The sequence below is a fragment of the Phoca vitulina genome, unplaced genomic scaffold (genome assembly GCF_004348235.1).
Source record: "Phoca vitulina isolate PV1807 unplaced genomic scaffold, GSC_HSeal_1.0 scaffold18, whole genome shotgun sequence".
Lineage (NCBI taxonomy): Eukaryota > Metazoa > Chordata > Mammalia > Carnivora > Phocidae > Phoca > Phoca vitulina.
Genome location: NW_022589721.1, coordinates 19,137,774 through 19,161,751, shown reverse-complemented (window position 1 = coordinate 19,161,751; position 23,978 = coordinate 19,137,774). Strand labels below are relative to the sequence as shown.

General features: G+C 42.7%; 1 protein-coding gene across 1 annotated transcript in view; it reads right to left on the bottom strand.

Annotated features, from left to right (window-relative positions):
- Window positions 1-10,822: 10,822 nt before the first annotated feature.
- The window catches only part of FER1L6 (fer-1 like family member 6), a 110,824-nt gene continuing 97,668 nt past the window's right edge, over window positions 10,823-23,978 (bottom strand). Inside the window, exons 39-40 of the mRNA XM_032416096.1 lie at window positions 13,359-13,459; window positions 10,823-11,616 (exon numbers count right to left, since the gene is read on the bottom strand). Of these exons, the coding sequence (XP_032271987.1) occupies window positions 11,433-11,616; window positions 13,359-13,459 (285 nt within the window). The 3' untranslated portion in view covers window positions 10,823-11,432. The remainder of the gene's footprint in view (window positions 11,617-13,358; window positions 13,460-23,978) is intronic.

The following is a 23,978-nucleotide window of genomic DNA, read 5'->3' as shown; positions in this document are numbered from 1 at the left end:
TTCTAGAGCCAGAGAATATGCATGTAGGTCACAGGAGAGGTAAGTACAAAGTACACTGGGGCTTGGCAGAAAGAAAGGAATAGCCCTCGCCCCCGGTGGGGAGGCGCTGAGCATCACGTACCTCTTGATGGTTTGTTTTGTTTTGTTTTGTTTTTGTTTTTGTTTTGTTTTGTTTCTTTTTGGAAGTACAGTTGACATACAACTTCTATTAGTTTCATGCGTACAACATAGTGATCCAACAGTTCTATACATTACTCAGTGTTTACCACAATGAGTATAGTTACTATCTGTCACCATACAATGTTATTACAATATTATTAACGATGGGGTGCCTGGGTGGCTCAGTCGTTAAGCGTCTGCCTTCGGCTCAGGTCATGATCCCAGGGTCCTGGGATCGAGCCCCGCATCGGGCTCCCTGCTCCGCGGGAAGCCTGCTTCTCCCTCTTCCACTTCCCCTGCTTGTGTTCCCTCTCTCGCTGTGTGTCTCTCTCTGTCAAATAAATAAATAAAATCTTTAAAAAAAAAAAAAAAAAACAATATTATTAACGATACTCTCTATGCCGTACTTTTCATTTCTGTGACTTATTTATTTTGTAACTGGAGATTTATATCTTTTAATCCCCTTCATGACCATGGGGACGGGCCTAGAGGGTATTATGCTAAGTGAAATGAGTTCAATTTCACATATATGTGGAATCTGAAAAACAGAACAGAAGAAAGAAGAGCAAAGACAGAAACAGCCTCATAAATACAGAGAACAACCTGGTGGTTGCAGGAGGGAAGGGGTGGAGGGGATGATGATCATGGACTCCTAAGGCTTATTTTTAAAACTGACATCAGTGCATTGAACATTGGCATCGATGCAAATTTACTTCTACTTCGTGGCCACCACTGCTGCGTGTATGTGCATGGATCCTGACTGATCCAGCCGAGCTTCCTGAATGGCAGAGGAAGAAAAGGGCCCCTGGGTGTCTCCTAAAAGCCACGGGTGGACTCTTAGGAGCCCTAAGTGGTTCTGATGAAGGAGCTCAGGAAAGCCATAGAAATGATTCACCACAATCTGAAACTTGTTGTTTTATTGAAAATCAGTTGGCTTACAGTTAGCGAGCAGTTTCCTTAAATCATCATAAACATCCCAAAGACTGGTGCAGGCAGAAAATTGGATAATTCCCTAGCAAGAAAATAGTCTATATCCAGTACATTCTATTGTAATAGCTACAGTGCTGGGAACAGGAAGAGAAGATGGTTTTAAAGCCAAAGACAAAACTGCCTGGTAATTAGCCATGACACCCCAATTTCTGATCTGTGAATTGGGAGTAATCATACCCACATGGAGAAAGTGTTACTATGACTCACCAATATCGGTTTCTCCTCTACTTCTGAGCACCCCGGGGGGGATTGTAGTTCTCTGCTCTCTTGAAGTTGGGATTGTCCATGTGACTTGTTTTGGCCAATGAGCCATGAGTGGAAGTATCCTGTGCTATTTCCAAGAGGAAGAAGCATTTACTAGTCAATGTTGGAGTCTCATTACTCTATTTTCCTGGACCCAGAAGTTGTGGAATTAACATTGATATGGCAGGGTCCATATGGAATCCTGGACCAACATGTGGGGTGTTGCTCAGACCCAAAGCCAAGTCTGTGAGTGAGAGAAACTATTCAGATAAAACTCTGAGATCTGGAGGGTGTGTGCGTTACTATAATATATTCTAGCCTATGCTGACCGTAGACTCTTCTTGGAGTCATCACAGGGACTCAAGAAGATTATGAAAATATCTAGCACACTGGCTACAGTAAGGGCCACTACTAAGAGTGGTATGTATGAAGGAAGTACGGGAGAACATTTACCAGGTGAGGTTTTCAACACACGGTGCTGGGGAAACTGGACATCCACACACAAAAGAACGACACTAGTCCCTTACCTAACACCAAATACAAAAATTCACTCCACATGTACCAGAGCCCTAAATATAAGAGCTGCAACTATAAAACTCCTAGAAGGAAATGCAGAGGAAAAGCTTCAGGACACTGGATACGATCATGATTTCTTGGATATGACACCAAAGACATAGGCCACAAAAGAAAAACAAGGTAAGCTGGGGGCACCTGGGTGGCTGTCAGTTAAATGTCTACTTTTGGCTCAGGTCATGATCCCAAGGTTCTGGGATTGAGCCCCGCATCGGGCTCCCTGCTCAGCGGGGAGCCTGCTTCTCCCTCTCTCCCTGCTTGTGCTCTCTCTCTCAAATAAATAAATAAAATCTTTAAAAAAAAAGAAAATCAAGGCAAGTTGGACTCCATCAAAATGTTAAAAACTGTGTAGCAAAGGACACCATCAACAGTGAAAAGGCAAGCCGCAGAATGAGAGAAAATATTTGCAAACCATGCATCTGATGAGGGATTAATACCCAGAATGTATAGAGAACTTGGAAAACCCAACAACAACAGAAGCCAAACAGGTGATGAACCATAAGAGACTGTGGACTCTGAAAAACAAACCGAGGGTTCTAGAGGGGACGGGGTGGGAGGATGGGTTAGCCTGGTGATGGGTATTAAGGAGGGCACATTCTGCATGGAGCACTGGGTGTTATACGCAAACAATGAATCATGGAACACTACATCAAAAACTAATGATGTAATGTATGGGGATTAACATAACAATAAAAAATTTTAAAAAAATTAAAATATACAGGTAAAAAAAAAAACTAATGATGTAATGTATGGTGACTAACATAACATAATAAAAAAACAAAACAAACAAACAAAAAAAGAGCACAGGACGTGAGCAGACGTTTCTCCAAAGAAGATCCACAAACGACCAATAAGCATATGAAAATGAGGTGGAGAAGCCAGAGGGACCCCAGGTTAGAAAGGCTCTGTCTCTGCAGTTTCTCTGCAAGCCCCCATTTACTCACATCCTATATTTACCTTGGAGTAAAAACCAAAGAAAGAAGCTATGTTCTCACTCCAATGGGGAGGCAAAAGGGTTGATCATTCTCTGAGTTTCTCCTAGGCCCCCAAACACCTGATCACATCTACGAAGAGCTGGATCCCAAACCTGTCTCCAGGTCATTAGCTTCGAACAAGCCTTGGCGGATACTGGCATCAGCAGCCCCTGCCTTCAGTGATTTCTAAAATCACACCTGCTACTCACCTGTCACTCACATTTGAGTGCACCCTACCTTGGATTCCTGAAGGAACACGTTCCCTGACTCCTTTCCAGCATAAACCCTTAACCCCAAGCGATGACGAGACTCATTCTGCTTTCCTTTCCGAGTCTCCCGGACATTCCGTCTGCTATTTTCTGTCACTCACGCTACTCAGTAAACTCTGCTTTCACTTTCTCTGGCTTGTGTTTGATTTCTGTCCTGTGTGAAACCAAGGACCCTCGCTCTGGGTCCCCCACTCTGGGTCCTCGGACCTGGCCTGCCCGCACCAACAAGATATTCACCATCACTAATCATTAAGGAAATGCAAATCAAAACTGTGAGCTATCACTCCACACCCACTAGGATGGTGATTATGAAGGAAAAAAACCCTAGAAAAGTAACAAGTACTGTTGAGGATATGGAGATATTAGAGCCTTTGTGCACAGCTGGTGGGAGCAGAAAATGGGACCGTCATTACGGAAAACAGTATGGTAATTCCTCAAAAAATTAAACATAGCAGTACTATATGATCCAGCAGTTCCACTACTGAGTCTATCCCCACCCCCTCCAAAAATTGAAAGTATGGTCTCGAAGAAGAAGTCTCAAAGAGATATTTGTACACTCACTTATAGCAGCAATTACAATAGCTCAAAGGTGAAAGCAATCTGAGTGTCCGTGAATGAATAAACAAAAGGTGGTGCACACATACAATGGAATATTATTCAGCCTTACAGAGGAAGGAAATCCTGACAAAAGCCACAACACAGATGAATCTTGCAGACATTATACTAAGTGAAATAAGCCAGTCACAAAAGGCAAATACCGTATGATTCCACCCACATGCCATACTCAGAGTCGTCAAACTCATAGAGACAGAGAGCAGAACCGTGGTTGCCAGGGGCAGGGGAGGGGGCATGGGAAGCCATTGGTAATGGGGACAGAGTTTTAGTTTTGCAAGATGAAAGATGTTCTGAAGATCGAGGACGGTGATGGTTGTAGAACAATGTGAATATACTTAATGCCACACAACTGTACACTTAGAAATGGTTAAAATGGTAAATTTTATGTTATGTATGTTTTGCTAAAGTTAGAAATAAGTAAATTTTTTTAAAAGGTGAGATTTGGGGCACCTGGGTGGCTCAGTCGTTAAGCATCTGCTGTCGGCTCAGGTCATGACCCCGGGGTCCTGGGATCGAGCCCCGCATCGGGCTCCCTGCTCAGCGGGAAGCCTGCTTCTCCCTCTCCCACTCCCCCTGCTTGTGTTCCCTCTCTCGCTGTCTCTCTCTCTCTCTCTGTCAAATAAATAAAATCTTTTAAAAAAATAAATAAATAAAAGGTGAGACTTAAGAGAAGCTCAGGAAGGAAAAGAGAGAACTTTCACTTGGAAATTCTAACTGATTTGGTTCTCAAATGCAGAGGTGCCTCAAGACATGAAATTCTCCCTGGGTTTCAGCTCCAACTTGAAGGAAGATAATATGTCTTCACAAAGGACTAGTGATGCCCGGTCCTCCACTGGCCAGAGGTGAAGAAATTCAGATAAGCTACTGGAATAAACTGTTGCCAATTCTGTAAGGTCCAGAAAAGAGTCTCTGTATCAATTAGGATTTGTTCAGCTGCAAATAACAATGAAAGCAACAACTACCACTCCCAAATAACTGTGGCTTTAGAAAGACACAGGTTTATTTTGCTTTCATGTAGAAAAGTCTGGAGATGGTCCCTGCAGGACTGGTTTGGTGACTCCACAATTAGCAGGGATCTGTGCCCCTTTTATCTTTCTGCCCCACTACTTATGGCGGCTTCCATAGTCAAGGTTGCCTCAAGATCCAAGATAACTGATGGAGCTCCAACCATCACACCCACAGTTCAGGGGCGATGAAGGAGGAAGAAAAGGTGCAAAGGGTCTGTCAGCTGAAACAACTCCCTTTAGTGAGATTTCCTGTAAGCCCTACCCACGGAGCTATGCTCACAAAGTTTCTGCTACCCCCAATAGCAAGACACGGACAGACGTGCTGCTTGAGCTCAGCACATTGCTGCCCTCCTACAGCTGGTCGGTCTTCTGTTACCAAGAAGGAAGGAGAAAATGGATATTGGGTATGCAGCTAGCAGTTTCTACCCTGCCTGTTTCTTTACAACCCTAACTTCCAAATCTGAGTTCTACGCCTGACTTAGAAAGAGCTCAGTTAAATGTCTGCATTGTTTTCTGCACTGCGGGTGTGGGGATTCTCACCACAAGAAGTGGCAAGATGAGAAAAGAACATCAAAAAGATCAGGTGTAGCATGAACGAGAACTGCCTTTACATTCTCTTACCATCATCAAACGCAGTGCTTCAAGTAAACAGAAGAAGAGACTCCAACCTGCATCCATGACGTTGTGTAAATATTTGGGGGGTTGTGGTTGAACCCCCGGGCCATGGATGAACCTTAAAAAAATCATCAAGGAATATTCTGACTGGGGGCAGGCTCACCCACCTTAAGTCAATCATTAGGCAGCCCCTCCAGGAAAGCACAGAGCAGAGGGGCAGGAGGTGGGGGGAAGCGCTTGGAGTTTAGATCTGCTACAAAGGAGCTTGGACATCTTGGAAGCCCCTAGAGCTGTTTTCTTGTCTGTGCAGTGGGACCTTTGGGAGAATGAGCGAGGAAATAGATGTATTACTTTGTAATCTATAATAGCATTCAGCGAGCTTTAATTGTTTGTTACTCAGATAGTAAGTGATCATTCATTTGGATAATATGATATAGAAGACAATACTAGACACTTAAAAAATGTTCCTCTCCCTCCATCCGCAGTAGAGAGCCATCAGCCACCAGCCCGCACGCCCAGACTCCCACAATCCTACAAGATGGACGTCATCTTCACCTTATAAATCAGAGAGATTCAGAGTTGTTGAGTAACCTGGTCAAGGTCACACAGCTATTGTCTATGCTCAGGCTTCATGCCACCATCTCAGCCTCCAAAGCCCATTTTCTTTCTCCTGCTAAGATTCAGAGAAAAATAGAGTGCTCTTTTCTCAAATGGCCCTTTCTGAATGAGGGAGAGGAGAGACATGTGTTATCTCTTGATTTGGGAGGAGCTAGTGCTCCCTTAAAGGAAAGCTGAACTTTAGGGGCTGGTCTGGAAACTCCTGGGGGCAGAGGTGGGGGAGGACCTGGGTGTCCTTCCCTTACCAGCTCTGAATGTGCCTCATCCACTGTGCTCGAGAGGATTTTAATGAGTCGGGGAAGGATGGAGCGTGGTCCTTCCTTTTTCCTGAGACACTTGTCACTTGAGAGGCTGAATAACAAATGGGAAAATCTTGTTCCAGAGAGAAAAGTGTTTGTGGAGCCTCCTTCTTTCATGCACAATAATCATCCTGGCTTTCAAAGCTCTGCTAAATGCGCTTCCAAATTGGGCCGAATCACAATGCCTGTGTGATACTCAAGTGGTAGGCAAAATAAGGCCTCCCGCTCCCAAAACAATGTCCACGTCCTCATCCCCAGGACCTGTGCATGTTACTTTACAAGGTGAAAGTCTGTGTGGATGTGGTTAAGGACCTTGAGATGGGGAGATCTTCCTGGATTACCTGGGTGAGGCCAATGTAATCTCATGCATCCTTAAAGGCAAGAACTTGTCCAGTTATATTGGGGGAGGGGCGTGACTATGGAAGAAAGGCGCAGAGAACATTGCTGCTTTGAAGGTGGAGGAAGGAGCCACGAGCCAAGGAACGCAGGCAGCCTCTAGAAGCTGGAGGAGGCAAGGAGACAGATGTTCCCCTGGAGCCTCCAGGAGGGAAGGCAGCTCTGCGAACGCCTTGATATTTGTTCAGTGAGCTCCGTGGTGGGCTTCTGGCCTCTATGATCAATTCAATCCGCAGAGTTTGTTGTAATCGGTTACAGCGGCAATGGGAAACATACACTCAGCAGTATCCCTGGCTGAAAAGTGTCTTAGTCCATGTGCCAGAACATTTCTAAAGCCTAAGCCTGATCCTCTTCCCTCATCACTTCTCTCATCCAGTTAGCCTCCACGTCCTGTTGATTCTGCCCATAGAAATGTTTGTGCCGTGAGCTGCTAACCTTTGAAAACCGGCTTCATGCCAGGCACATGTGAAACATTTTACATGCCTTTCCTGTAATCTTCACCATTCTCGTCAAATAGCAGTAATTCCTTTGTATCAGGTGAGAAAATTGGGACTCAGAGGTTAAGCGAACTGCCCAGATAGAAATGATGCGGCTAGGATTCAGACTTCCCTGTCCTCTCTGGCAGGTGCCTGGGCAGTGGGGAGGGAACCTCACCCACATACTGGAACCTGGCTCTTCCTCTCCAGCCCCATGGCCTTGGCTCTGGCATGGGTTCTTATCTCCCTCCAGGGTTTTAGCCACTGTTTCCTAAGACATCCCCCTGCCCCTGGATCTCATCCTCATCAATCCAGCATGCACTATATATAGACAGAATAACTTCTCTAATACACAGAACTGTTCTTTTCAGTTCTCTGCTCAAACCCTCCCAGGGGACCCCATTTTGTGCTGCATAAGTTCAACTTTCTGCCATGGCATTCAAAGACCCTCACAATCTGGCTCTGAGGTCAATCCATCCCTGCAAACTCTCTACAGAACAGATCCACTAACACGTTAATTTTGCACCAGAATATGCCATGGACTTTTCATCACCACATATACAAATGCCATTATATGACAAACAAGGAAAATATAGCTCAGAGATGGAAAGTTATCTGCCTTAGGTCACACAACTTGCATGACGCAGCATCAATACTAGACTCCAAATTCCCCAGTAGACCACCCTGGAGCTTTAAAGAGATAATCTCTGATCCCTCCACTTCCCTCCTCTGCCATCATTACTGAGTGAAAACAACCATTCTGTCTTGGGAGGAGGACTATAGTACCTCCAATCTACTCTCCACATGGAATAAAAATCTAATCGTGCCTCTCCACTGCTTAAAAATCCTTTGTCATCCATTGCTTTTAAAACAAAGACCCAGACTCTTAAGGATGTGACCCTTACATGACTTTCCAGCTCCACCTCGGCACCCTCTGTCTCTCACTATAATACCCATCCTCTTTCAGACTCCTTCATGTGCCTCACTCCCTGCCACCTCAGGGCCTTTGCACGTGCTATCTTCGCTGTCTGGAGTGCTCTTCTTCCTATCTTCATTATTCTTCTTCCCCCTCCAGCCATTCCTTCCCCAGGAGGTCCTCCTGACTGCCAGACTGAGTGGGGGCCCTCCATGAGATGCTCTTTCCATTCCCAATACTTTGTCCCTGTTCAGCCCCTCAGTCGGTAATTATCTGTGTGTGATTATTTCATCAGTGTCTTCTCTCCACCAAACTCTATGCTCCACTAGAGCAGAGACTTACTTTATATGATGGTGTACTTTTGTGTGCCCACTGTTGATCACAGCACCAGGAACAAGGATGGAGCTCAACAATTATCTTTTAAATGAATAAATACCAACTAGCCCCAGCTGTGAAGTCAATCCTGTAATTTCCACTTATGTGTGTCTTAAGGGAAAGAGCAAGGAAGGTACCAAATGTTTCAACTACTGGAAACACAGAATTGGATAGCCTTCTGTGGGTTGTTTGGTGGTGGTGTTGTTGCTGGTATTGATTTTGTTTTGCTTAGTTTGGAGGAAAGGATTCAAATACTGTGGAAAATAAATAAATAGAACTGCTGTGAAACAGATTTAAGCTGAAAGAAAAACTCTAATCTGTCAAATGAATAAATTTAGTCTTTTTTAAGACCATAAGTAGGGACTCGTGGCAACTTCTTGGGAGATGGGTTGTTTGCTTTTTAAGTTTTTAAATTTTTAATCTGTAATGTCTTTAGGGCCAGGGCTGCAAAATTAAGCCTAGAACATTATTTTATTTATTTCTTTACATGCAGGACAGGCCATAAGTGATAACCTATGTATAGAACAGCAGACATAGCTGATTCCAAAATTATCCTTGCTTGCCACTTCTTCTCACACATTTCTTATGATGCCATCTGATCTGAAAGTGTTTCAAATACTTCTGCTAAAGGCTTTTCAGTGTTCGGACATCTTTTGGCATCAAAGCCAAGTTGATGAATTCTATTTAACTTTGAAGGATTTTCAATTTTTAGCTTTTTTTTTTTTTTTGGTGAATTTGAACAATGTGCATTATTTTGTCAAAAGTTAACATCATTTTACTGTCCAAAATCTAGCAGAAAGTATACCTTATTTCTAATTCTAACCTAAAATAATGGTGTTCTTTTCCTTTTGAATGACACCACTGACGTATGTTGTCCTTTCTCTTAAACCTCATCCATGAAACCCATCCCTTGCTCAGTGCTCTTCTTGGATGCCCCATAACTTGAAGATAAAGCAGACCTTGAGGAGCTACCAGAATGTAAAATCAATGGAGAAGGGGCTAGGTTTGTCTTGTCTCTCCTGCATCCCTCTGCCCAGCACATAAGGGACACTCAATAAATATTTTTAAATGAACACACTTAAATCTATATTTATTTACTGAATTTTTACATTAAAGATAATACATATTTATTTTAGAAGTTCTAGGAAAAATAGAAAAGAAGAAAAAAAAAGATACCGCTACCTAAAGATAATCACTATTCACCTTTTGGCATATTCCCCCAGGCTTTATCTCTATGCATGTATACATGTTTTCTTTTTATATCATGCTGTACATAGTTTTCTAACTTGTATGTTTTTTTTTTTTCACTTACAATGTATTCAATGTATGCATTCCATGTCCTCAAGTATTTTTCACTCCACGATTTCTGGTGCCCGTGTGATTCCACAGCAAGGAAAAGCACAGCTTATGTAACTAATCCCACCAGGAAACGTCACCAATGCCATAAATGCTCTATTTTTCATCACTTCAGGAAAATAGGGCATTATAGTTACTAGGCAGTGAGCACCTAGGGCCAGAATTCAATGAACAACACTAAGTCTAAAATCACACAGCCCATGCTTCAATCTTATTTTGATCAACCAGGAATATTCTAGAATGACTTTCCATGTGGAAGTAAATATCCTTCATTTTAGAAGAGTTACATATGTGCAAGAAGATATAAAGAAAACAGTAGCCCAGGTGCTTCTGGTGTTGAGAGGGGATCCCCAATCCAGCCTCCTCAATACTGCCAAATGGCCCCTCATGCTTGGAAGAAGAAATGGTTGCCATATTTATTTGTGTATGAGGCCAAACACTCTAATTCCTTTGTTTCCTTATTTTAACTGAGAACACCAGCTGCTCATTTCCACTCCCTGCTTTAGATGGGGTGGCAGATCTAGACAGTGTAGAAAATCAAAGGTTTTCTTTAAAAAAAAAAAAAAAAAACTTGACCCCACCTGACAAGTACATAGGATATTATTTCTGGGACTACTTTTGAAAATAATGGGTGCTTGAGAGTCATGATAGTACCTACTACATATGGTGGTAAGACTAAGTGCTGAATAGTGCCAAGCATGGTCATTCATAGCATGGTCTATGGGAACACCATATTTGGTGGGGCTTATATATCTGGCTAAAGAGAATTCCTACTGGTATTATGGAGGTACACCCCCCCAATACACATACACAAAATAATATTTCATATTTATAAAATTCCCACTTAGAAATTGCCATAGAGCATAAATCCAAGTGGATTGCTCCAGAACTCATTACTTTTATTGAACATGTTCTATAAGTGTTGACTTTGATGGAAAACCAGCAACATCTCATCTCTAGATGGGAATTTCAACAACAAAGTATTTTAGGTGATAAAAAGTTTTCTCCAAGACAGTTTCACAGCCTGAATAAGTGAATGTGTTCTATAAACTGTAAGGATTAAACAAGGTTAAGATATATGGGACAGGTTGAATGTCTAGTAATTTGCTAAAAATGCTTTCAGTTTATTTGCTGTAAAATTTTTATTTAAAAGAAAGCACTTCCAGTAAATCTCAGACCCAGAATTAGACCTCTAAGAATAAAACCAATTACATAAAGAAAACATTCACCTAAGTCAATCTGAGGTCACCATTGATTACTCTGAGGCAAAGGAGTCATCATTTCATGCTGTCCATGGGCGAAAACATGGCTTAAAGCTTGTGAGTTTGAAAGGTGGTGGCAGGGGTTGGAGCAGGGAGGGGAGGCTCCTTTCCCATTTCCTCCAAGAAGAGCTGATCTGTCCTTAGACAAAGGGACTGGTTCTTGGGCCCTTTGTGTTCATCCTCTTAGCACCCAACACAGTGCCTACACAGAGCGTATGCTCTTCCGTATTAGAGATGAGGAAGAAGAGAGGATTAGTGGAACAGGAGGGGCCCGGTCCTCCATGATTCTCTAGGAGCCCCCGACGATCTTTTGGCTAATGGCTCCAGGCAAGGTATAGATGAAGAGGACCAGGAAGATGATGAGGATAATCAGAATGAAACCGATGATGATGTATTTTTTGTAATTCTTCCAGATGAAGTGGTATAGGCATTTGAAGGGGCTCACAAACCAGGAGAAGGAGGTGTCTGGGCGGCTGCAAGGGAAGCAAGAGAAAAATCAGGAAAGGGGCCATGATGTCAACACATGGGATTCTCCAGACCTCAGGAAGTATTTATGACTCCCGCTTTCTAGAGGTCCACAAGGAGATGCCTGGGAATGGGAGAAGTCCATGTTGCCTTGAAGCAGGAGCAATCCAGCATTCTGGGTGATGATTCCTGCATCATTTTAAAGCTTGGTCTGAAGAAAGTCTGACTCCATCCGTCCAACCCTGATCAGCTCCCCAAACCCCACCTCTTCCATGAGGTCCTCCTTGACCACCATGGTCCATAAAGATCCCCCTCCTTCCAAATTCCTATCTCATCTATCACTTGACTTTAGCTCCTTTTTGGACCTAACATATCGGTCTTCTATACTCTGTTAACTATTTTATGAGTCTGTGTTCTCCCTAAACAGATTGGAAGCTCTTAAAAGATAGAACTTATGTCTTAGATTTCTTCGATGTTCTTCAAAGTGTTGGGGTTTTTTTTTTTTAAGTAGGTACACATTGCAGGAGCTCAGCAAATAATTTTTAATTAATGAATAAGTAAGTATCCATTATGTTTCTAACACTATGATAGAGAAGGGACCAATCATCTTGAGACACTGGAGATCTCAGGAAGAATAGGAGAAATACAATTTGAAAGAGTAATTTTTATACACATTTCATATCCACATATGTTTACTTTTTAACTGATATGTAACCATGGATTAAATTGAACAGGGCAACACTTCTAGTAATTCTACTTCCGGGAATTTATTTTATTTTATTTTATTTTAATTTTTTTTTAAAGATTTTATTTATTTATTCATGAGAGACAGAGAGAGAGACAGAGAGAGGCAGAGGGAGAAGCAGACTTCCTGCGGAGCAGGGAGCCCAACGCGGGACTCGATCCCAGGACTCTGGGATCATGACCTGAGCCGAAGGCAGACGCTTAACCATCTGAGCCACCCAGGCGCCCCGGAAATTTATTTTAAAGTAATAATTTATAAAAGGGAAATATTTTCATCATATTACAATAATGGAAAAAGGTAGAAGTAAATTAAATATCCAATTACGGGGTGATGACCAAGTCAATTATGGGCACCAAATGTATGGAATATTCCACAGGCATTAAAAAATTCTAATTCTGATCACTATGGCAACAAAGCAAAACTTTGCAGCACAGTATAAATGAAACATTAAGACAATTGTGTATGCCTGATTCAAAAACAAGTAGAAAAAATTCATGTGGCATTCATATTCACATAAAAAGAGTAGAAAAAATATACGGAATTATTCTAGAAATGCTTATGCGTCAGTATTACAGAAAAGTACCCTCTCCAGGGGCGCCTGGGTGGCTCAGATGGTTAAGCGTCTGCCTTCGGCTCAGGTCATGATCCCAGGGTCCTGGGATCAAGTCCTGGGATCAAGTCCCGCATCGGGCTCCCTGCTAGGCAGGGAGCCTGCTTCTCCCTCTGCCTCTGCCTCTCTCTCTCTCTCTCTCTCTCTGACTCTCATGAATAAATAAATAAAACATTAAAAAAAAAAAGTACCCTCTCCATTTTCCAAACAGTCTATATTGTTTTTAGAATATTTCTCAATTATAGCAATAAAAAGCTAGCTGGATTGGACGGCACCTGTTGGCTGCCTCCTTGTGGCTCAGTCCTCCCAGAGGGGCCCTCTAGAGAAATGCCCAGTCCCCTGCTTTGGGGACTACAAAGGGCCTTTCCCATGCTCTTACCCCCAACCCCACTCACTTGGGCTTGGCCAGGGGCTCTGGCTCCTTCCGGGCTTTTCCGACAGGATTTTTCTCTGCTTCCTCTGCTGTCACTAAGTGGAACTCGGCTTCAACCTTGCCCTGCACAAAGACAAACGTTTCAGTTTCTAGTCACAAAGACCTGCTGGGAGCAATGCCAACCTTCTAGAAGTATCCAGTGTGGGGGAACGCCAGGAAGTATTTTGACTATCCTGCTGCTCTATTTTGAGAAAAAATGTTATCTTTTTGGTTCTGGGAGAAGCCATTTTTATGATGAACAGTAAAAGCTCTGAAATGATGTCGCTGTTGAGTTTTGTGAAAGGAGAAGTCCCACCTGCACACATAGACACACATATCCTTGGTTGCCTGTGCTCTTTCACTTATAATCGTTCAATCAATATCTGATTATAGAAACTCAATAGCAATTAGAAAGGGGACGAATTCCCTGAGTGACAGAACCCTTTTGAATCAGCTACAGTCCTTCTTCTCTGCCAGTGATTCTCCAGAGGAAATTGGTGGGTGGCACCCTACATTTGCCAAATGGCTTTTCTGTCACCCTTCATTGTTTCTATTGTCTCCACACATTGTTTCAGAATTATCCTTCTCTTCTTGCACTTTCTCTTTCCTTCTCCTTCAATAAGAAGCAGGCTTTCTGGTTTGAAAATTGTGTCATGTGCTTCTTCAGAGCTCTGTGCGTTATTAGCACTGATGTAAGTCTTGGGTTGTCAAAGGGTGAGACAGGATGGCTGCAAAAGGTAAGGGTCGCTCTTTCTTGTTCGTTCAGTCATTCACTACTTTTAGGGACCCTCTGTATGCCAGGTACTGTTCTAGACACTGGGGACTTAATGATTAAGAAAAATAGGATCCTTAATCTCCTGGAGCTCCAGTTCTTGGTGAAGAAGACCTTCTCTCTGCTTCTTTGGTTTTGTGGATTGAGATTCAAGGTAATAGGAGGGACACAGAACTGGAGGGGGACTAGAGCATCATGGAAATATTTTAGACCCATGATTATCATTTTGGAATTACATGTGTTTGGGGCATAACCTGATTTCCTACCCCAGTAAAAAGATTAAAGTTTCTGATGAACCAGTGAGCCTGTGTTAACTTACCTATTCCCCCCACCCCCACCAAAAGCTAGGACTTCTTAGCAGCCAGGATGGTTGCTGGCAACCATGAAAATCTAATCATGGGAGAAATTAGGAGTCGTGTATCTAGAGTGGGGCTGAAGCCAGAGACAAGAGGCAGGGGCATGTTGTCTGAATTAGTAAAGAAATGCAGTGGGCATATTACAAGTGAAGTCATGAGTTCAAATCTAGGGGGTCTCATCCATTCTTTAGACTACAACCCTGGCCCAACTCAGAACACATTACATGTCCTACGATCCAGAAATATTCCTTAAAAACATGTATATATATAGTCTCTCCTTCCTATTGACAAATCTTGGCCCTATAGGTAATGACTTGCATATACAGGTACTCGGGGAATATTTGAAAACCAGGAAAGAAGGAACACAAAGCTTCTGTCCCGTCTAGTCACTCCACTCCACTCCACCTCTATCAACAGTGGAGTCACAGGACTATTACTCTAACTATAATTGCGGTGCTTTATTGAATGCCCACTTTGCCTATGTTCCTTCAGTTCATCTGTCAAAAAAATCACAGCAACAAGCAAGGTAGGTCTCCTTTTTATCAATGGAAAAATGAAGCAGTGGAGGTCAAATAACTTTCCCAAGGTCACACAGGCAATAAGCCAACCAACTAGAACTTGAACTGAGGGCCGTATGATACCAAAGCTCATGCTCTTTCCATGATAGTGGGCTGCCTCCCAACTTATTCATGCATTTGCCAGATAGTTGGACTAGAAGATTGGCAAGGACCTTCCTAACCCTAACACGAGATGATTGGCTCGTCATCATAATTACCACTTGAAGGCATTTGTCTTCTTGCGCCTCAGATTCCATACCTGTCAAATGGCCAGATGTGCTTTAAGGCAACTTCTGGCTCTACTTCTAGGTTTCATGAAAGGCAGGAGACCCTGTAAAACTTGAGGGCTGGAAGAAACCCAAGAGGCCAGCCTACAACTCAAGGCAGAAGGGTTTCCAATATGCAAAAAGGGCTGATTCCCAGAGGTCTTCCAGAGGTGACCTAAGCTCTACTGAGCAGTATATTTATACGCTAGGAGCCTCATCTAAATCCTCTGTGTTTGAAAGAGAGTCAGCTTAAGAGTTGCTAACCAAATGCTGGGCTCCCGAATGTTTGGAAGAGAGGACAATAATCAACAGTGGGTAAGTTAGGACCAGAGTAAGGGGATCACAGCTGCCTCTTTGCTGTCCACTGCTTGCTAATAAGCTCAGTCACAGTGCTATAGAATTTGCATGGTGCTTCACACATACGTCATTCCATTTCAACCTTCTGACAACTGGCAAAGTAGACATTCTTATTCCCATTTTACAGCTGAGGAAACCAAGGCTTGATGATGTTTGCTAACTTGTGTTACAAAACCAGGATTTGCGCCAAGATACTATGACACCAAACCCCATCCCCTGCTATTAACTGTGCCCAAGAGGCCCTTCTTTGTGGAAGAAAAGAAGCAAGGTATATATTTAACAGTGAGGAAATGTGTTTTTGAAATGATCAGGAGAAGCTCCATTATCCTTGCCATGGCCCTTATAACATGGCTTTATGATATGTTTCTGGCTTCTATCTAACGGATGACCTTGGGTAGTTTAAGGATTATTACCACGTAGCACAGCATAGCGTAAGAGTTGAGTGAATAGGATTTGGTACAGACAGATCTGCATTTGAAACTGGGCTCTACCACTTACTAGCGGTGTGGCTTTTGCTGAGTTACCTGCTTCAGTCTCACTGTCCTGGAGATGTTAATAGCATGTACCCCACAGATTTGCTTTGACAAATAAATGAAATAACATATATACAGTGCTCAACCTAGTGCCTGGCAAACAGTAAACTCTTAAAGAGATTATAGTTGCTACCTTCAACACTATTTCATGGATGGAAACACATAATTCGATAGGAAACATCTGCCCATATAGAAAACACCCAGGGAAGACAATGCAAAGAAATGGGAAGCAGAGCATGAGAAATGAATTCCGCCCTAGACACGGGTGTCATTGGTTATTACCATGAAGGGCCTCGCCCCCCACTTCACTGTCCTGCTTGAGTCGCCACAAAGCATTTTTCTGATATCACACAGGCCCCAGGAGGAAAGGGTTTATTGACATATTTTGATAAATACCACTCCTCATTCTATATCTCTCCACACAGAGTGTTCCCAGTTTTATTTTAATCATCAGTATTCAACCAAGCTCCAAGTCGAGGTCTTACACTAATAATATCCTCCAAATGTAATTTTAAGTCAGAGCTAGGAAAGAAAAATGGACAGTTTGAGAGACTATCTATTAACCTAATGACATCTACGGATGGAAGAAAATGACCAGGAAAGGTCCTGAAAAGACTGGATTTGTTGCACTGAGTGTGTTATTTATGGGCTTCGAACTTCACTGAGCCCAGAGAGTGGATGCCCTGGGGAGGGATGCGGGTGCTTTAGGTCAGATATGCCTTCTTCAGTGATAATTATTGCTTATTAACACAACTCTCACTGGTATAAGGCATTCTCATACATTAATGGTGGGGATGTGTCCTGGCAAAGTCTCTTAGGAAGAGGGACACACACGTATACATACACACATATATGCATGCATACATATAATGTCCATGTAAGTGTGTATATTACCTTATATGGTCATACTCTGGACTGAGACATGCCATTTCTGGGCAGATAAATTAAGGAAATAATTCAAAACTCAGAAAAAGCTTAATATGCAAAGCACAGTCATTATTCTGTCAGATTTTCAAATTGTCCTATTTGTCACAATGATATGTCCCAGGCCCATCTTGTGTTCTATCTGTCCTAGACCTGGAGTCAGCCAAATATGCCTGCCTGGTTCTTTCAGTAGAGATCGGTACTTAGAAACCAGGATCCAGATGCTAGGAGTCTTCTTGCTACTTGGTGATTTTACTTCTAGGTCCTTTCAGTGACTAGAGCTAGAAAAAATATTTTTAAATCCAGAAGTCCATAGTGATACTGGGAATAATGCAAGAGAAAAAAAATCTCATTTACCACCCTTGGAGGTACCTCTTGTACCAATTCTTGATTCTACAGTGTGGTAATTGATAGAATTAAACATTTATCCTGTCTTTTTTTTTTTTTTTTTTTTTTGAGGAGGTGGTAACTATAATTTATTTCCATTTGTTGAGAGAAATCTCTTCCTAATAAATGAAAAAAGAATGATAGATACACAGATAGATGATAGGGATATATAGATGGGTGGATGGATGGGTGGATAGATAGCTAGATAATAGAAAGATAGATGGATAGAGATGGATGGATGGAAGGAAAGAAGGAATGGGTAAAGAAGGAAGAAAGGATTAGAGAAATCATTTTGCAACACCAATGAGATACTTAATTACAATCATCATTATGTGAAAGGTGGTGGCAGGACAGGGATTTCCCACAGTGCCAAAGTCTCACCCACTGGTTACTTGCTAATTACAAAGAGGAAAATGTACTTTTACAATGAAGAGATCTCGTGGTCACCAGCATGATCACGTGAGTAAACACAGCATCGCCATTAGTGAGGCCATCTGAGGGCATGTGCCTCCTGGCATAATTCAGTATGAAATAAACAGTACCAGGTCTTAAGTATTCTCAACAAAAATGTTTAACCTGATCCTGATAATGCTGTTACACCTAGCTTCTAGTTCACAAGAAATACAGGGTCTAGAGAATAAGATAAGTTACATCATGAGAAAACAACTGGACAAGTGAGGCCAGTTTCATCAAATAGGTATTGTCATGGGGAAAAAAATGGTGGGGAACCGTTCTAAAACAAAATAGGCCAAAGAGACAAAATAACCAAAAGCAACACATGAACTATGACTAAATCTTGTTTTGAAAAAAGAAATAGCTATAAAATACATTTTGAGAGTAATAGGGTATCCTTCTTGTAGATGGAGAAATGAATATGGTGTGGATATCAGATTAGGTGATCATTATCAACTTCTTATATGTGATGATGGCATTGTGGTTATGTACAAGAATGTCCATATTCTTAGGAGATGCACGCTGAAGTATTCAGGAATTGTTAAAAAGAAAACCACAGGCCCATGACGGAGTTACTTAGATTAAGGCCCCATGTCAACAATCCAAGACTTAATACCTACTCTAACTGCAGTCTCCCCCGGCCACACCCAGGAATTTAAACTTTAGTCAGCCAATATGGAATTTCAACCTGGAAATTTACTGATAGACACCCTTTCATTCCTCTAAGGAGGGCACCTGTCCCAAATAATGCATTTTTTGCTAATAAATTCCTTTCTTTATGCCCTCTCTTTGCCTTTAAAAACCTTCCTTTTGTTTAACTTGGGGGAGTTCCCCTTTACTTGGTAGATGGGATGCGGCCCTATTCATGAATTATTTAATAAAGCCAACTGGATCTTCAAATTTACTTTTTTTTTTTTTAAATAGGGAATAGTGTTGGGATGTCTACAATTTACCCTTAAATGGTTCAGCTAATAAGTATGTGTGCGGGGGGTGGGGGAGGTGAGAGACTATATACTCACGTATATAGACAAAATCAGTACAGCAAAATAGTAACAGGTGTTGAATCTAGGTGGTGGATAAAGGGTTGATCATTGTCCTATTCTTTCAACTTCTCCACATTTTAACTTTTTTAAATGAATAAATGTTGAGGAAAAACACAATGATTAAACTGGCATTTCTATTTTGAGAATACAAAGAGTTGATAATAACATTGATAACATAACGTAGGGGAATGCTCATTAGAACACCAAGCCAAACAAAAAAAGGCACTATTTTTAATACGGCATGATCACTACCATGTAAAATTAACCAAAATCTACATAAATTGGGCTCAACCAAAACATTAGCAATAGCTTTCTTTGGGTGGTGCACATGTGGGTGCTATTTCTTTCCTTTTATACTCTCGTGTCTTTTAAATTTCCTATAAAAGTATATTACCTACTCTGTCTTAAGATAATCTTCACATGAAAATACTTACCCACTCTGCTCCTAGAGATTCTGAGTTTGCCACATACTATTTAGACGATCTGTGTGTCTACCACCTCCTCAGCTAAGCTGTGAGCTTCTCGAGGCCAGGAATTTGTCTCCTTCACTGTTGAACCTTTACTGCCTGGTCTATGAGTGTGGACCCACAGTAGCTACCGACGAGGGTTTTTCACCCAAGACAGAAGCACAGAAACCTCCCTTTTAATTTTAGTTGTTGATGTTCTTGAGACTTAGCTGGGCTATTTAATTGTCAATTGATGGGATTCACCTGTACAAGAAACTTCTTGATCTTCATCTTCTAAAGTAGTGATTTCTTTAAAGGTTGCTTTTAGTAGGATAACACATATAAAATGCCTACTGCAATGTGTCTCATAAAGCACCTGTTCAATACCTATTCCTTTTGTCCCAAGGGTACCTGTTCTTTGCTAATCCCACCGGGAGCTGTTTTTCCCTGACTATAAGCATGGCCACATTCCACACTAGGAGCTTTGTGACGCAGATGTCTAAACTGCACTGCCTGGGGGTACAGATAAGCAGCTTTAAAAATAAGCCTGGGCACATGGCAGTGGCAGTAAGCAAATCCCTGCTGGCTGCCTGGTGCCTGGAACAGGACTGTGACCCCCCGAGTGCTGGCTTCGGGGGTGGGGGGTGGGGGAGCTCGGTAGCAGCGGGTGTCCGTACCGGAAAGGCACCTTGGGGGCACCCGGTCCAACCCACTCTTTTTACAGACGTGGAAACGGAGCCTTGGAGATGGCAGGACCTCAGGAGGTGGCAGACCCTGACTGAGGTTTTCCATGACGCCACTTGACTCCCAGCTCATCCAACTCACTGCCACCCTGAGACAAGGCTGCCGGTCTGGCTTCCTCGTTGTGGTTACTGGTTCGTTGGAGGGAAAGAGGATGGACGCGAGGCATCCTGCTGCTGCAGGCCACACCAGGGAGTGGGGGGCTGCCGGGTGGGTGGGGATGAAGTCAAGTCTCATTTTCCCTCTAGGATGTGTAAGGACAAAACCAAATTAAAAACAAGGAGCTTAAATTTTCCTGGGGAAAATACAGGAAGAGATTTCCCTCTCCTTTTTCTAAGAGCCTTCACTTTAGAAAATGTAATTGGAAGCCCTTTTGTTTCTCTTTGAAATGCGTATAAATCCTTTGGGATACTCGATAGGCCCTTTGTCTTTAATACCCAGGACCCACCTTTCCCAAAGACCAGGGGGCCATCTCTTTGCAATGGAAACATCCATCACCCCTCTCTCCCAGTTTCTGCGGCTGCCTGGTTCCAAGTTGCCTATTTGAGGCGGATTCCCTAATTTGTGTGCCCCGCCCCCGTATTCTCCCTTAACCAGTCACATAGGATGCCCCCCTTCTAGTTACTCTGCCTGCCAACAATCTCCAATCAGAACGAACCTGAAATCTTCCCTTTTTTTCATTATAAAGCTTCCCTACTCCCCTGCCTTTGAATCTCTACCAAACCAGAGTGACGGTGGCTCACTCTCTTGTCATAGCCCGCTCTGAATAAACAGCCCGTTCACATTTGGGTAGTCTTCATTCTTTTCCTGGTTCTAAACACTTCATGTATATTAACTCATTTATCTGTTAAAACCCCATGAATTGTGTATGTATTATCAATCCCCATTTTATAGATAATGGAAGTTGAGGCACAGAGAGGTTACGTAACTTGCCTCATGTCACACAGCTAGTCAGGAGAGGACAGGATTCAAACCCAAGCTGTCTGCTTCTACATTCTTTAGTCTTAACCATTTTGTAATACTTAATGCAATCTAGGAAAACACACTGTCTCAGCCTAAACACCCCTTCATCCCTTCTCCACATGTCCCCAAACAACCTGTCTTCTGGATCCTGGGAACCTCCCACCATTAAAATCTACCTGTCTTCTCTCTCATTTCTTTGGTACGTTTTTCTCTGGTTTCTACTGTGACACTTAGCCTTAAAAAGAAATGTGTGCTGATGTGTTTGTTCTCAAAGACTATTTGTTGAACCCTTCCCAGGTGTTCAGTACACTGAATAAAAAGAGAAGGAAATCATAAAATATCTTTGATGGTAGGGTCAATGTCTTAATTGTTGACTCATGCAATGAAAATTTACTGGGCGCATACCATGTGCCAGACACCACATGAGACACTACAAATTCCAAAAAGGGACAAAGAGAAAGCACACTGTCTGGACTCAGGCCACTCACAGCAGAACCATGCCGTATACAATTACAAATCAGTGTCACAAGAACAATGGAAACATAAAGGCAAGCAAGCCTATCCCAGCCTAGGGCATCAGGGAGGCTTCCCAGAGGAGGTGACTGCCGAAAAGAGTCTCAGAATCCTTAAGGAGGAGGAGATTTCACAGAGAAGAAGGGAATCAAGGCATTCCAGGCAGAAGTACCAGTCCCTAGAAAAGGAGCGGTGTGGGAGGGAACAGGGAGTGGCTGGGGACTAGCATATGAGGACGGCTGGTGCGGTTTGGGGGGAGGAGGGAAAGATGGAATTGTGAAGGCTTTCAGAGTTTACGCATGTTGTCTCTGCTAACTTACTCCCCACTTGCTCCATAGTGCATGCTAGTCTATGTCTGTCTTCACCGTTCCCCCGGACAATGCTTTTTAAATATTGAGATATAATTCCCATACCATGAAGTTCATCCTTTGAAAGTGCACAATAAAGTAGAATTTGGTATATTCACGAAGTTGTACAGTGAGCAGCACTAATTCTGGAACATTTTTAGCACTCCAGAAAACAAGTCCTGTACTGGTTAGCAGTCCCTCCCCATTCCCCGTCCCTCCAGCCCTGGCAGCCACCAATCTACATTCTATGGAGTTGCCTATTCTGGACATTTCCTATCAATGGAATCATATGGTATGTGGTCTTTTGAGACTGGCTTCTTTCACTTGAATGTTTTCAAGGTCCATCCATGTTGGAGCCTGTAACAGCACTTTATTCCTTCTTATGGCTGAATTATATTCCATTGTACGGATATAACATCTTTTGTTTATCCATTTATCAGTTGATGGACATGTGGATGTTTCCACTTCAGGGCTATTATGAACAGTGCTGCTATGAGCTTTTACAACACTACTTTTCTTTCTTTTTTCTTTTTTAAGATTTCATTTATTTATTTGACAGAGAGAGACACAGCAAAAGAGGGAACACAAGCAGGGGGAGTGGGAGAGGGAGAAGCAGGCTTTCTGCAGGGCAGGGAGCCCGATGCGGGGCTCGATCCCAGGACCCTGGGATCATGACCTGAGCCGAAGGCAGATGCTTAACAACTGAGCCACCCAGGCTTTCCAAAAGGTCACCAGTGACCTCCATGTTGCTAAATCCACCGGACACTTCTCTGCTTCTTATATGACCACTCAGGGGCATCTGACACAGTGGCCCAACTGTCCTTCTCAAAAGAGACTCTTCTCTGGGTTTATGTTTCAGGCACATTTTTATCATTTTCTTCCTACAGTTCTGCCTCGTTCTTCTCCTTCTCCAGTTGTGACCCTCTCCAACTCATTGTCCACATAAGCAATGAGGGATTACTTTTCCTGTGTGAGTCAGATCCCCTCACCTCTCTGCTGGAGATCATTCAGTGATTCCCCATTGCTCCAAGGAGAAAATCCAAACTCTTCAACATGTGTGTGTCTGTCTTCGATGCTGGACTGTAAGTAAGCTCCATGCTGGCAGAGACCCATGTCTGTTATTACTCCTATTTTATTCCCAGGACCTATCACTTAACAGATGCTCAAGAAATATTTGTGGCATGAAATGAAGAAAGAAATAAGTGACAGAAAATAGTCAACTAGGCTCAAATGAAATAATAGAAGTCTGAACATATTTGGCAAACTCTAAAGGGCTATAAAAGTGTAATAAATGACGACGGCCATTACATAATCATGCATACACAATTACTCTTGATGATTTTATAGAAACAGGAATTATATCAAAAGACATGAATTTGGATTTTGGGGCTTGGCAGTCCCCCATGTCCTGACCTCATGCTGCACTCTGGCAACTCTGACCAGTGGGCAGCCAGCCTTCCACACAGGGATGCTTCATGACTCCATGCTGTGCTCCTCATGGTTCCTCTACTCAAGGTAGATATCCACCCTCTTCTTCATCTAGAAAATGCCTTTTCAAGAGCCTTTGCTCTTGAAAAACTGATACTCTTCTTGACTCCTCAACATCCTCGGAGAGAATTAGGTCTCTCCCTCCTCTCATTTCCTTCCCTGTGTCATTTATACATTGACTATTGCATGCATGACTAGACACATCTATCTCTCTCACTGGACTCTGAGCTGGTTGAGGGTAGAGGCCATGCTGACTGCATTGCTGAATTCACCCATTCATCAATCAATTCACTGATTGAGCATCTGTTATGTGCTAAGCCCGTGAGGACTGTGGCCTCATTCTCTTGACCCAACCTTACCCATTGGAGGTTCAACTGAAAATGGCAGGAAGAGAAGACCTTCCAGAAAATATAATAAAACTAGATGCCATGGAGTCAGACCAGGCAGGTGCAAAGGG